Here is a 13,489-nt window from a genome sequence, read left to right as displayed (position 1 = left end):
GTTCAGGCACTCAAGCATTATGTGTCAATGACTGAATCTATCATCGACCAGCTCTTTGTTTGCTTTTGTTTGCTTTCATTCAAAGTGCTATACAAATGAAAAAATACAAAGTTAATTAAAATTAAAATTTATAATGAGAACAGAAATTAAAAACAGAAGGATTAAAAGAAAGGATTAAAACAATACATTTAAAAGAGAAGAAATCAAACATTAATTAAAAATCAAATTACAAATTAAATTATGATAATAAGAAGCTGTTACAAGATGGAAGTGCTTTAGAGCTCACAGTGTTTCAAACTGTGCTGAAAGCTGCTTAAATAGGAACATATTTAGCCTGGATTTAAAAGAGTCTAGTGTCATGGTTCTTCTAATGCTGACTGTCAACTGGTTCCATTTCCAAGCTAACTGATTAGTTCCTAATGATCTGAGAGTTCTGCTAGGCTTATATTGCTACAGCATATCGGAGAAATATGCTGGTCCTGCACCATTAAGTAATTTATAGGTCAGTTATAGCATCTTAAAGTTTATTCCGTAATAGCCTGCCAGCCAATGTGAGGATTTAAGAATGGGGTTGATGCGTTCACCCTTCTTTTACTGCTAGTGAGACTCTGGCAGCAGCATTTTGAAACAATTGAAGCTGTATGTCTTTTTTAGTTTTTAGGAGTCCTTTAAATTAATCAATCCTACTAGAAATAGACGTGTGGATGAGTTTCTCCAGTTTTGGTTTAGTCAGAAAATCTGTAATCCTGTTGATGTTCTTAAGATGATAAAATTCTGATTAGTAACTTCTTTGTCATGACTGTTAAAACTGAGATCAGAATTTATTAGTACACCAAGGTTACATGCTAGGGGGTCTCACATTGCTATTCCCAAATACAATAATCTATGTTTTGTCTTTATTCAACAGCAGAACATTTTTGTCCCATCTAGTCAATGATGTGCTCAAGGCACTTACAAAGTGAGTCACGGGGGCCATAGATGTTTGGCTAGAGAGCCAAGTTATATATTATATAATATATATAATGTAAGCATCATCTGCATAGCTGTGGAAAGATATCCCATAGTCTTGTAGGATTTGGCCAAGAGGAAGCATATATAAATTAAATAAGACTGGTCCAAGAATCGAATCCTGGGGGACACCACAGGTCACTGGCACTCTCTCAGAAACATTATTTTCTATTTCAACAAAGTAGCTCCTTGTTTGCAGGTATGAACTAAACCATTTCAGGATAGTTCCTGTGAGTCACAGTTCTCAAGCCTACCTATGAGAATTTTAGGGTCAATGCTATCAAAGATCAAGCAGTAGTAGAACAGATGTTTTTCCATATTCTGCACTTAAACAAGTGTCAATAAGTGTTAATAACCTTAATTAGAACAGTCTCAGTACTATGATTAAGTGGGATTCCTCAGTGAAATTTGTCTAGACACCAATTAATAGCAGAAAACAAGTCAGTTCCTTGAAAATGATTTTCTCAAAGATCCAAAAAAGGTCGATTTGAAATAGATCTGCAATTACTTAATACAATTGCTTTTAGATTTTTTGATAGGCTTCACAACTACAGCTTTTAATGTGTTTGGAAAAAAAGTCTGACGTCAGTCAGTTGATATTGTGTGAAACACATTTTTAAAAAGTTGGTTGGTAATGTGTCAAAACTACAATGGATGACTTGAGATGACTCACTGTATCAATTTAAATTTCATAATTAATAGCATAAAACTAGGACATTTTAATCATAGTATCTTTATCTGGTGATGAAGAAGACACAGGCTCATTGGTGGCTATAGATGTGCTAATGGCTTGTCTAATATTATGGATTTTAGAGTCAAAAAAGCATGTCAATTCATTATCTCATTAACTCAACCTTTCAGTTGATACTAATTCATGGGCCATATATGAAGGTGACTGTCAGTCATGATGCAGAGTATTTTACTATTCTTAGTGTTATTGCCAATAATGCTGTAGAATAAGGATTGTCTAGGTTTGTCACATTGTCTTGTAATCATGCAGCCTTTCCTTGAAGATATCTTTGTGATCTAAAGTTTGGTTTTATGCCATCCATTTTGAGAGTGGCCCAGTTGGTGCACCATTCAAAGCATGGGTTTATACTTTGGGTAGCCCAAGTCATTGCAAGCGCTTATAAAACATGTAGTGCTATGCCTCCAAACAACGTGGGATGCCACTCAAATAGCGGCATCGAAGAGGTTCTGCTTTCAGACATTTGTGCAGCAGCAGTTAGGTCAACATCATCCACTTTCACAAAATTTTGTAGGGTCAACATAGCCTCAACTACAACTATGACTTGTGTGCTTCAGTTCTGTCCACTATTGTTCAGCTCTAATGTTGATGCACCTGTCCTCCTGGCTATGCTGGTATGTAGTCATCCACAGGCTAAGCAATCCTCTGGTGGTCAGACAGCATAAAAGAGAATGCTAAACACAAATGTGACTGTGGTCCTAATAATGCTGGTTGACCACCAGAGCCATTCATTACTGAGATGATGTGTGGTGAGCGTGAGAAGTTTCCAAGGATGAATGATGAGTGACGATGCTATTTATAGTGCACGTTATGTTATTTATGGCTTTGTTGGCATAAGTCTCGATCCGCACTACATGCACTAAACTATCCAAAGGCTAAGCTGCCCTCTGGCTGACATCCAACATTAATAGAGCCACGGTTACATTTGTAACTAGTGTATTTCCCATGCAGATGTATGGGTATGTGATATAAGTATTCTCATATTGTAAGTAATTACACACCTCCTGTTTCAATGAGAAAAGTCTTGTTGGAAAAACAGCACTTCATACGTTTACACATGCACAGTTACATAAGAAAAAATAGGCTGCTACATCTCTGAAGACACATCTGTTTATTACCATAAGTAAAAGCTGGTTGATAGACATATGTAGTTACAAAAGCTCTACTAGTGTAAGTGGTCTGTAGCAATGAATACATCGTCTGTACTTACATTGTTGTTGCTTGTACTATTAATGTGTGTCTGCACAATTATTAAAACCAATTACCATCCACCTCTGGCCACCTTCATAAGCACTGAATAATGTACTTAAAAAGGGGGCATACTTGAGTATTCATGACCAGCTTACATCAGTAATCACAAACTGACATAAGACCTTTGAGAAGTACATGATAATTGACATAAAGGCCCTTAAACTAAGTAATGGACATCTGTTCCACTTTTAACAATGAACGAAGCATCATTTCCATGAAATGGAATTTATAATGTAGAGGCCTAGTTAAGAACACCATGTCTGAGTTCTATAAAGATTTAGATGTGCTTGATCTTGAATGATAATTTTCATATCTATTTCCCAATGAGTATGAATATGCTTGTACAGAGAGTGGGGTCCAAAGGTCTGAGACCAAAAGTACAGTGTGGTCCAACAGTCTAAGACCAGTAGTGAAAATGCTTCTGCTTTGCCTTTTTCTCCAATTTAATACCAAGCTTTTCATTACAAATTATGTTATCTGCATAATAATCTCAGAGAACATTAGAATCTTTGAAATGTTAACATATGTTTTAATTTTTTTGAAATTCTAAAACTTGCTGTTGTTCATTTTCAGGATTCAAAGAAAACAATCCCAGATTTTCAGAGTTTTCTCAGACTCTTGGAGCCTACTGTAAAAGCAAAAGTGGAGATACCAATGATAAAATATCATCATCAGCAACCCTAAATATCTCCTGTCTGCATATTTACTTCAGTACAATAGTACAGCCTACTTAGACCAAAAGTAAAAGTACTGATTTAGTAAATGTTACAGTTATATATTTTTTGATAAACAATTTTTATCCAGGAGAAAACACAGTTAGTTGTCTACAGGACCCTTAATAGAAATTATACTTTTGTATTTTAACTCGAGTGAAGATATGTGTAATTGATGTGTAATTGATGTATAGTGTTCATAATTAGGCCTCTGCCTTAAATATTCTGATCCTTGGAAATTATGTTTCATAACGGTGTTATGAATAGAACAAAAGACTATCGCCTTAGTTTTAGGAACCTTATGTAAACACTGTCATTTACTTCACAAAACATTGAAAATAAGCTATTTAATGCCTATGCATGTGTTATGAAGTACCTATAAAGGTAGCCTTTAAATAAAATGTTACTAACAAACTCTGTAGAGGTTTACTGTATGCTAAAACATGAGTTGTAGCCCACTTTTAACTCTTTTGCTGGCTTTCTGAAACATGATAAAACAGTTAAATCGTCCAGTATGTATTCTTGATAAAGAACCACATAATTTTATGGACTTATGACAGAATGTTCCTTTAATGGATTCATCTCACTTGTGTTTGCATTGAATCACAGACAGAGATTGATGGCTAAACCAGGCCTGAAGTCAAAACACTGTGCAAAAGATTAAAGAGGTTGGTGTGGGAAAGCACTGTACCATGACCTGCACATCTGCGCAGCGGCTTGTGAAAGCAAATAAATCAACATCATGGATGATGTGTACCCTGTCTGCAAGACATAAAAGAAATGCTTAGATAGTTATTATCCTTTATTCCTCTGGTAAGCAATGGATATCTCTAGATGTGTTAATTGTGTTGTAAAAAGATGTATGGGCTAAAGAAAGGTGGGTGTGGAGATGTGGTTATACTGTTAATAAAAATGTAGAAGTAGCTGTATATGAGACACAAACCTCCCAGATCCCTAGTGACCTGGCGAGGACAGAGGAACACAAGACTAATGCTGGCTCAAAGTACTATTCAAAGGGAATTCCATGTTCTGGGTGGGTAATCCAAGTGCTTGAGAAAATAGGGCATGACTCTATGACTTTGGCTTCACATCAGAATGGAGACATGCTGCTGGAAACAAACGTTAATATGTTATATGGCTGAATGATATTTCAAGACTTGAAAGACAATTAGGCTTAATTTGTTTAGATTGCCTTTACTTTCTGTGAAATGTGATTTTTTAGTATGGCCCACTCCAGTAGTACAGGGGTTGCCTGTTTTTGACAATTGTGACCAGTAACAGCCTATAAAGCATAAGAAAAATGCACAACTATGTAATGCTCCATTTGATTTTCAAATAGTTTATGCTACTTGATGGCGTCAGATAAAAGAGTTGATAAAAAAACAAACATTCTGATGCCACTGCAGTCATTAATGATGATGTGCGCAAAATACAGAACCATAATTTTGTAATTTTAGCTGAAATTCTCCCTGTGATATGGCAGCTTTCTGTAAAATATAGCCTCATAAGACAAAAACTGGTCTCTGTGACTGCCTTATTCACTGGAGAGAAACAGGAGCGAAAGCAAATGATGTCAACCACTAACATTCAATCAACTGGGACAGTGCAGTCCTGTCAATCATGTTGTGCAAGTCCTTAGCCTTAGCTGTAACTTAGAGTTAGCATTCTAGATTTAGTTAGCACAAACCTAAGTTTGGGTAAGACTCACTGTTAGATATGACAAGTTCTTCAAGGAAATAATGCCAGAAAATAAAAGCATCACAATTGTCAGTTAAGCTACTGATTTGCATCATAGTCACAGGCACAGCTACACTTCCATAAAGATGCACATAAATGTATCTGTGTCAAGATGCAGAAAAGGGATTCATGGGTAATCGGAAAAACTGATGTGCACACTTGCAAAATCGAAACTACATTATAAATTTATTTGTGACTCACTTAGCACCAGTAATCCAGATGTTCTAGCCTACATGCTATGTGTACATATGTTTTGGAGGTGAGACTTCAGAGGAAACACTGAAGTAATAAGCTGGATTTGTCTGAGGAGTTTCAAAACAACTTCTGCCTAAAACAGGTATGCTTTTTCCCAACATCAAGAGTATTGATGTATTAATTCATGCAAAATCCCTTTTCTTGCAGATGTGGACAGAAGAGCGAAGAGTTCTGCTGAGTTATTTGGTGAAGCAAAACTGGCAGGATTCATTATATTTCTGCCACACAAATCACATGAAGCTACGTAGTTGGCCTGCGCAGTGGAGACAGTTTGGAGATGAAAATTCCCAGATGTTGAAAGGGTTGAAACACGAGACAGCAACATATGGCTAAACAAGACTACGTCAATAGCCATACCAGCACTCTAAACTATGCATATCATAATTTGTATCTATGTCACAGCACCTTATTAACAGCATTTGACACAAAAGTTGAGGGAAAAAACAGAACGGTAAATAAGAACCAGGGTACAGAATGCCTCTTCACTCCACTCAAGCATGCTAAACCCAAGCAGTACTAATCCCCAGAGTCTGACAGGAAATGGAAACGAGGCCTGAAGTCAAGGGCCTCTTATAATGACTCCTATCAGACTGCACAGCAGCAACAGAGGTGTAGAATTACTGTTGGATCCTATCTGTAGTCTACTTTTATGTTGTATGTCATGTCAAGTGGATGCCAAGTGTAATGGATCATTCTGGCCTTTATTATTGTATATTATACTTTGCTCCTTATTCTCTTTGTGAAGCACTCGATTGAAAAAGTTAACACTGCCTTAAAGTGCTTATTCATTTACTCTCTCACCCTGTATCCAAATACTCTCAGTCAGTAATCGGTGAAGCAACACTGAATCAGCAACCACTGAAGCAAAAGATTTCCAAACATTGTCACAGTGCATTGGTAATGTAGCAGATGAACTTCGCAATGATCCTGAAAACTGAACCAGGTAGTTGCAATAAATGTGGCAATGCTAGCTTTGCCAGACAGTTAAAGTAACAGTGCTGTAAGATAAATTGGCAGCACTTTAATTCAGGGATGTGGGAAGTAGAAGTGCTGAGGGTGCTGCAGGTTTGTACCAAGTTTGACATCATGGTGGCTAACTACAGTACACTACAGTATACATTAAAAATGAGCATGTGGCATAACTGCAATTACAACAAACATTATCAAACATCTGTCAGTAATGTTTACATAGCTCTGTTACAATACTGTACATAGTCTGTCACAGCAACTCATTACAGCATATAACATCTGCTATGACACGTTTGTGTCAATGTTATGTAGCAGAGTTCAAGTGAAGTGCTACTGAGAAATTTCTCCACCTCAATAAAATACTGTGTGCGTTAAGAAAGTTTAAGCTACAGTAGTGCACATGATCTATATATAATGGATCGTACTGAACTGTTTAAAAATAAATGAATGGCATAAATCGAACCATCTACTAGGGTTTCAAACACCCCCTGCTGAGTTGCTGAGGCCCAAAATGTTGTGATTTCAGGCATATCCTACAGTTTGTGGACTGTATTCTTGCTGAAGTCACCCTGGACACTGCATCACAAGAGCAAAGATATCCAGAGGGCACTGAGATAAAATGGTCAGAAGCTCTTTGAATGCATGTCAGAGAAACAGAAAATAAGTGCAGTAAATACTGATAAAATGCATATTCATGCAAGTTACCATGTTTTTTTTTATATTTGCAACTTGCTCCATTACTTTGAGAATGCACTTAATTATTTTTTTATGAAATACTTTTACTGCACTACTCTAATTTTTCATAATATTATAGAGTAAACATAAGTTATTAGCATATCTGCTCATAAATGAATTGGAAGAAAGCATGGTTAAATTTAAGAGATTCATCAATCAAAACTTTACACTGGTATCTAATTTAGTGGAGAAAAAGGAGAAGAGTTTCCTGCACACAGTAAGAACTTCTTTTTACAAATCATTCATTTTCAGATGAACTATAGAACATGGTTATTATTAGTGGCCAAACACAAGACCTGCCAAGATCTCTGCTTTCACAACTCAACATCAGCCTCAAGGAGTAATCTTAGCTGCTGGCTAGTTATTCTTAGCTAAAGAGGTACTGTGTTTACTACTTTCTTAAGCTATTTATTAAGCCTTATATCTGTTTATGTAATATTGAGAGTTCCAGTCAGCTACTGTAGTTAACCTCTGAAATGGTCAAGCCCCACTGATGGTCCCAAAGTTTTATTACACATTTCTATCATCGTAATATATATTAAGTTAATGTAAGGTGTTGAGATATTAACTCAAAACTTCAAGACTTCAATCACTTCGTTATTTTCATTATTTCTGGATACGATGTAAACAGTTTGAGAAAATAAGTCATTTTTTGAAATACTAGGTCAATACTTGACATGTTGCTGCCAGAAACAGAGAAACTGAAAAAACACATGCAATTCTTTTCTCCTCTACCTGGAATGAGCTTCCATCATTTTATTGAAGCCTAGTTAGAGGAAAAATAAGTACTTGCAGAGAAAATGAAATTACACCATTGACAGTACTTTTAGCAGTCTAAAATGTTGTTTTGTCATGTGTCTGGTTTTGTTGTTGGCAACCTAACAGAGTTGTCATAATTGACTATAAACACTAAGATATAGATGTGTACATTCCATACAGTTTTAGTAGCTGCAGTCAAGGCATTGTGAAGTTTGCAGATTTCTCAGTGGTAAAAACCTGTAAAAGCATCAGTCATCAGCCATCACTCACACAAGAGAGACAACCTATCATGGGACTTTCCCAGAGCACACTTAAAGTTGTGCTGTTACAGCTCTACATATAGTTCAGGGTCACTACTCTGATCTGATGCCACCTAAGAGGTGTTTGGAGATATAAATTCTCTGAGATATGAATGACATTCTTTGGCAAGCTACTGAGCTTTTGTGTGTAGCTGACAATTACAAGTTCTATTAAATATAATGAATGAGGCTGTTAAACTATGAGATCATGAACAAAGTGGAAGTGGAGTTCATTTGTTTTGTTATTACAACTGCTTTTGCGGTTCTTTGGCATAGCCATGCAAATCTGGCCACAAAGAAGTCAGAAAAAGTGTGTTTAGACAGCTCTGTGCATGATCCTGTTGAATAATGGCACCCATTTACATGACTAAAAACATGGCTGAGAGTTTTTAATGAGCAATTCAAATCAAACTTTACAAAAACTTAAAAATGAATTACTCAACCGGAGTTAAATTCAGGCACACACACAATATGTGAACTTAAAACGATGTTGTCATTAATTAAATTTCTGGATGTGCATGTATGTGTGTAAGTTAATGAAACCAAAATACAAATAATTGTGGTCATACAGTCTTACCAAACTCTAATAACTGATGGTTATATATGACTATGTCACAGTGAGGAACATAGTGATGTCCAAGGTCACAGTCACCAACTTTGTCCATTTCATGGAAAGTGTGAAGACTAATGCCTTTGAAACCATACAGTACAGCACAAGGTCCCCTTCTCTCTAGGTTTATTGGCAGTAAGTCTAGGATGCCAACAAATAATACAGAACAAAAACAGAACCCATGAAGTCTGGCTCAGAGAATGGAAACAGGCAGTAAGGCTTGATATTTACAAAACCAAAGAAGATATACTTAAACAACAAATTATATTTCTTTGAGGGTCTCTCTCTCTTGCATGACTTAAAGAACACTGTTCTCATGGAATGCTCTTTCAAAACCAAAAATAAATATTCAAACAGGCTAAAGTGTCTTTTCCCAAGTGTCCTTTAACTATGCCTTTGTAGTTGCTACGTTGCAGTGATTAAGCAACAATTTCACAGGCTTGATCAGGGTGAGCAACAGAAGAATAAGTCCTATTGTCTCATAGTACAGCAGAGAAATAGTGCTAGTGGTTTTCCAGTTCCCCTCACAAACCACTGATAGATGTTCCATATACACATCCTCAAATAATAAATGTCTTTGATGCCTGGAATGGTGCAAGACAGATCTTCATCTAATGTCCCTGGCCCACCCTCTGCTGTGAACATTCAAAACTTTTTGTAAATGTTCATCCCCCTGCCCTGGCACAGTATGGCTACACCTTAGATATGCCTCCACCTGACATATCTGCAGCTGCTTTTTCACCAGCACCAGCAATCCAGTGGTAACAGTCAGTGGCGTTCTTGTTCTGTGGCTTAGCAGAGCACCGTTTACAGTAGATAATGCCCAGCACTATCATCACCACAAAGAAGATACAGAGAGGTACCAACAATCCAACCAGCAGCCAGCTGCTACCCTGAGTCTGCTCACTGTTGCTGACTTCCTCAGTAGCTTCTTCTATCACCTGAGTAGTTGTGAGAGGCTGGGTGGAGGTCAGCAATTCTGGTTCAAATAAGGCTGATTCAGTTTCATAAAAATTATCTTCATGCTCCTTTGGAGTAGAACTGAACCACCTCCAAGCACCAACTGGTAGGGTAGTGGAAGGGGGAACTGAAGATACTGTAGTACTCTCCTCCTCATAGTACTCAGGCAAAGGAGTTGAGGTAGTGGAAGGTAAAAAGGCTTCCACTGAAACAGTTTTTGGATCTAAGTCATCCACTTCGACATTAATTATCCCATGGGAGCTTTCAGTTGGAGGGGTGGTTTCATCCTCTTCCTGGGGAGCTTTAGTGAGCCACAGCAAGTTGGTGGGAACTGTTTCCACATTAGGAGACTCTGTGATCATATCCATAGACTCAGTAACAGTCTTATACACCTGGGGCCAGTGGTAGCCTGGGACTTGTGATTCCCATATAGGGCCAGGAAGATGTGTGATCCAGGGGTAGGAAGCAGTTACTGTAGGAGACTGCTTGTCCGCACTAATTGGTGTACAAAAATAGAGGTTTGGATGAAGTTCATAACCCTCTTTACAGTAACACTCAAAGCCCCCAATGTAATTGCTGCACATATGTTCACAGGTTCCTTCAAATTGACATTCATCAACATCAAAGCAATTATTTGGATCCTCTGGCAGAGGAGCAAAGCCAAGGGGGCAATGGCAAATGTGAGAACCCATTACATTCTCACATTCATGTTCACATGGAAAGTCTGCACACTCGTCTACATCCTCACAAGTGCCCTCCTCATTTGATTGATAACCATCATGGCAGAGGCACTTAAAGGATCCCAGAGTATTGATACAGGTGTGTTCACATGGGCTTTGCAGGCATTCATCCACATCCAGACAGCCCTGTTCATCTGTTGCCAACATAAAGCCGTCGGGGCAGGCACAGCGAAAACTGTCCATCACTACCACACACTCATATTCACAGGGGGATTCTTGGCAGGGATCAAAAACATCAGAACAGAAAGGGGGATCTGCAGTCCAGCCCACAGTCCCATCCTCTCTTTGAGCACACAGCACCGTCTGGTCATCCTTGGTATCGCAGGGTACAGTTGCTATTGACCCAAATGGAATGTGGGTTAAGAAGGCAGAGATCAGGTGAAATGGGGTAGTATATAACGTATTCCCACCACCTTCATTTGCAATCACTTGACACATACCAGGGAAAGCATACCTGCACAAATAGCCGTCCACAGGGACTGAGCAAGATCCATCCTTCCACTTCAAGTTATTGTGGCGTTCCTGTGCAGCAGTAGTGTAACTTATGCTCACGCAGCGGGGACTTGAACAGGTGTTTGGGGAGTCCTCTTGCTCCCAGTTTGTGTACTGGGTATCCGGTTCTCCAGTGATCCAAGAGAAGCCCCTCATGGGTCGGGTGGGGGAGCACTTGCGGGGCTGCCTCTGCAAACCAATCCATACACGTACACGTTGGTCTTCCTTCTGTTCCGTATTAGAGAAGAGAGTCTCCACCGTGTTCACCTCCTCTGGACTCTTGATGGTGACCAGGTTGCCACCCTGGTACTTACAGCTGCGCCAGGCTTCCAGGAAGATCTTGCGCTTCCAGTAGAGCACCAAACAGCTGTTCTCATTGCACAGTACATCTCGGTCTCTCAACTCTTGAGTCCATACACAACAGAGATACAGCAGTACAGTGAGTAGAGTCACACGAGAGAGTACAGGAGAGCCCATTCTTCTTACAACTGTGTCTCTCTCTGTCTCTCACTCTATCTGTTCAGTCTTCTTCTCTCAATCTACTCCCACTTGTTTTACGTCTTCTAGCAGTGAATGGCTGACAAATTCAAAAGCTATTCCACATTTATGGACTCCCACTTCATCTAAACTCTTCTGTCAATACTTTGTCTCTCAGCCCTCCTCTCTCCTGTCTAATAGAGGTTTAGTGCCTGGATTTGAGTTGCAGTCTGTCCCCTGACTTTCCAAAGAGGAGGAGTGGGGTTGGTTTTGGGGGAAGGGGGGGGGGGTATGAGCGATGGGAAGAGTTGCAAAAAAAGAGAATTGTATGTTTTCAGAGGAGGTAGGGATGGGGGAGGGATATGTGTGTATGTGTGTGCGAGTGAGTGTGTGTGTTGTAAAACTGGGGGAGGTGTAACAGTCTCCCTTTTTCTCAGAGTGTGCCGTATGGTTCTCATAAGTACGTGTATGGAAATGTTTTGGGACTTTGCCACCACCCCCCATCTCACTCCACCCAACCAGCTATCCTCCCCCACCAAGTGTTCAATGTTGCTCCAGTTATATTACTCTCAATGAGTTTTTCTCAGCTTTCTGCTATCATTTAAGAAGGCAAAGGGGATGCTTGAAAATAAGACAAAGGGCTCATGCCAAGAACCCAACCTCTCATTCTAACACTTTTCAATATCTATCTCATGGTAAACTTTCTTGGTTTTGAGATCTTCTTTTTCATCATTAATGCTGGATTTTGGCAAATGCCACCAGTCAAAAACCTGAATATATTCTCCCGGAGTTACAATGACTGAATTTTTATCAAATAATCTTTAGAGTGTGTATGCATTCTTGTATTTCTATTTTTATGAAGAACCAGTGTCCCCACAATGATGGTAAAACATGAAAGTTGGAAAGTTTGTTGGTCCCCACTGGGAAATATTTCACATAAAATGGCAATTTCATTTGAAGAACTTAAAGAAGTGAAAGATCATTAGAGTTAGATGAATAGAATAGGCGAGGCAATAGGACAGCAACACACAGTTCAGTGGAAGTCCTCCATTAAGACAGCAATGTGTGTGTGCATGCATAAGAACACATGATGCATCAAGCTATTCATTGCTGAAACTATTCATTGTTGTTCTGCTTCTATCAGAATTTTTTTCAGAAATTTTGGCTGCAAAAGTGGACAAGGCTTCTTTTATATGATCTTCTCGCATGACAATAGCAAATTGCTGGTTGCACAAATGTAACAAATACCATTCACATGAACCACAACAGTATTAGTTTGGGAGTTGAATTGTCTTCAGTCCTGAAGGTGAAAATGGGGTCCAGATTTGCTAAAAGAAAAACAAAGAGGGGGGACCACAAAAAGAAAGGACTCCATTTCCAAATGAACCCTTCAGGGATCAGGGGCTGCAGGGGGTAACTGCACAGCAGCCTAGAGAGGAAATACTTGGATCAGTGAAGGCTCATTAAAAATCGCCTTCTACCCACACTGCACAGTATCTGAGGAAGCTGAAATAAGACCATCTCACTAGGAGTTAATATAGTGGCCAGTAAGTTGGGGTGTGTGTGTATGTGTGTGTGTGTGTGCGTGTGTGTGCGCGTGTGTGTGTGTGTGTGTATATCTTTGTACTCCTTGCTGTTTGGCAGCAGAGCTGTAAAACCTGAGACAGCACTGACCTGCCTATTGTGCAGTAATAAAAAAACAAAGACTTCAACTTGTGGACTTTTAGGATAATGTT

The 13,489-nt window shown here is 38.9% G+C and overlaps 1 protein-coding gene across 1 annotated transcript; it reads right to left on the bottom strand.

The window, feature by feature from the left end:
- Positions 1-8,842: 8,842 nt before the first annotated feature.
- cd248a (CD248 molecule, endosialin a) lies at positions 8,843-11,986 on the bottom strand. Its single transcript, XM_017719984.2, has one exon. It carries the CDS (start codon positions 11,751-11,753, stop codon positions 9,777-9,779), a length of 1,977 nt encoding a protein of 658 aa, XP_017575473.1. The 5' UTR covers positions 11,754-11,986; the 3' UTR covers positions 8,843-9,776.
- Positions 11,987-13,489: the final 1,503 nt, after the last annotated feature.

The sequence above is a fragment of the Pygocentrus nattereri genome, chromosome 2, assembly GCF_015220715.1.
Source record: "Pygocentrus nattereri isolate fPygNat1 chromosome 2, fPygNat1.pri, whole genome shotgun sequence".
Taxonomy (NCBI): domain Eukaryota; kingdom Metazoa; phylum Chordata; class Actinopteri; order Characiformes; family Serrasalmidae; genus Pygocentrus; species Pygocentrus nattereri.
This window is presented reverse-complemented; position numbering and strand designations above follow the sequence as displayed.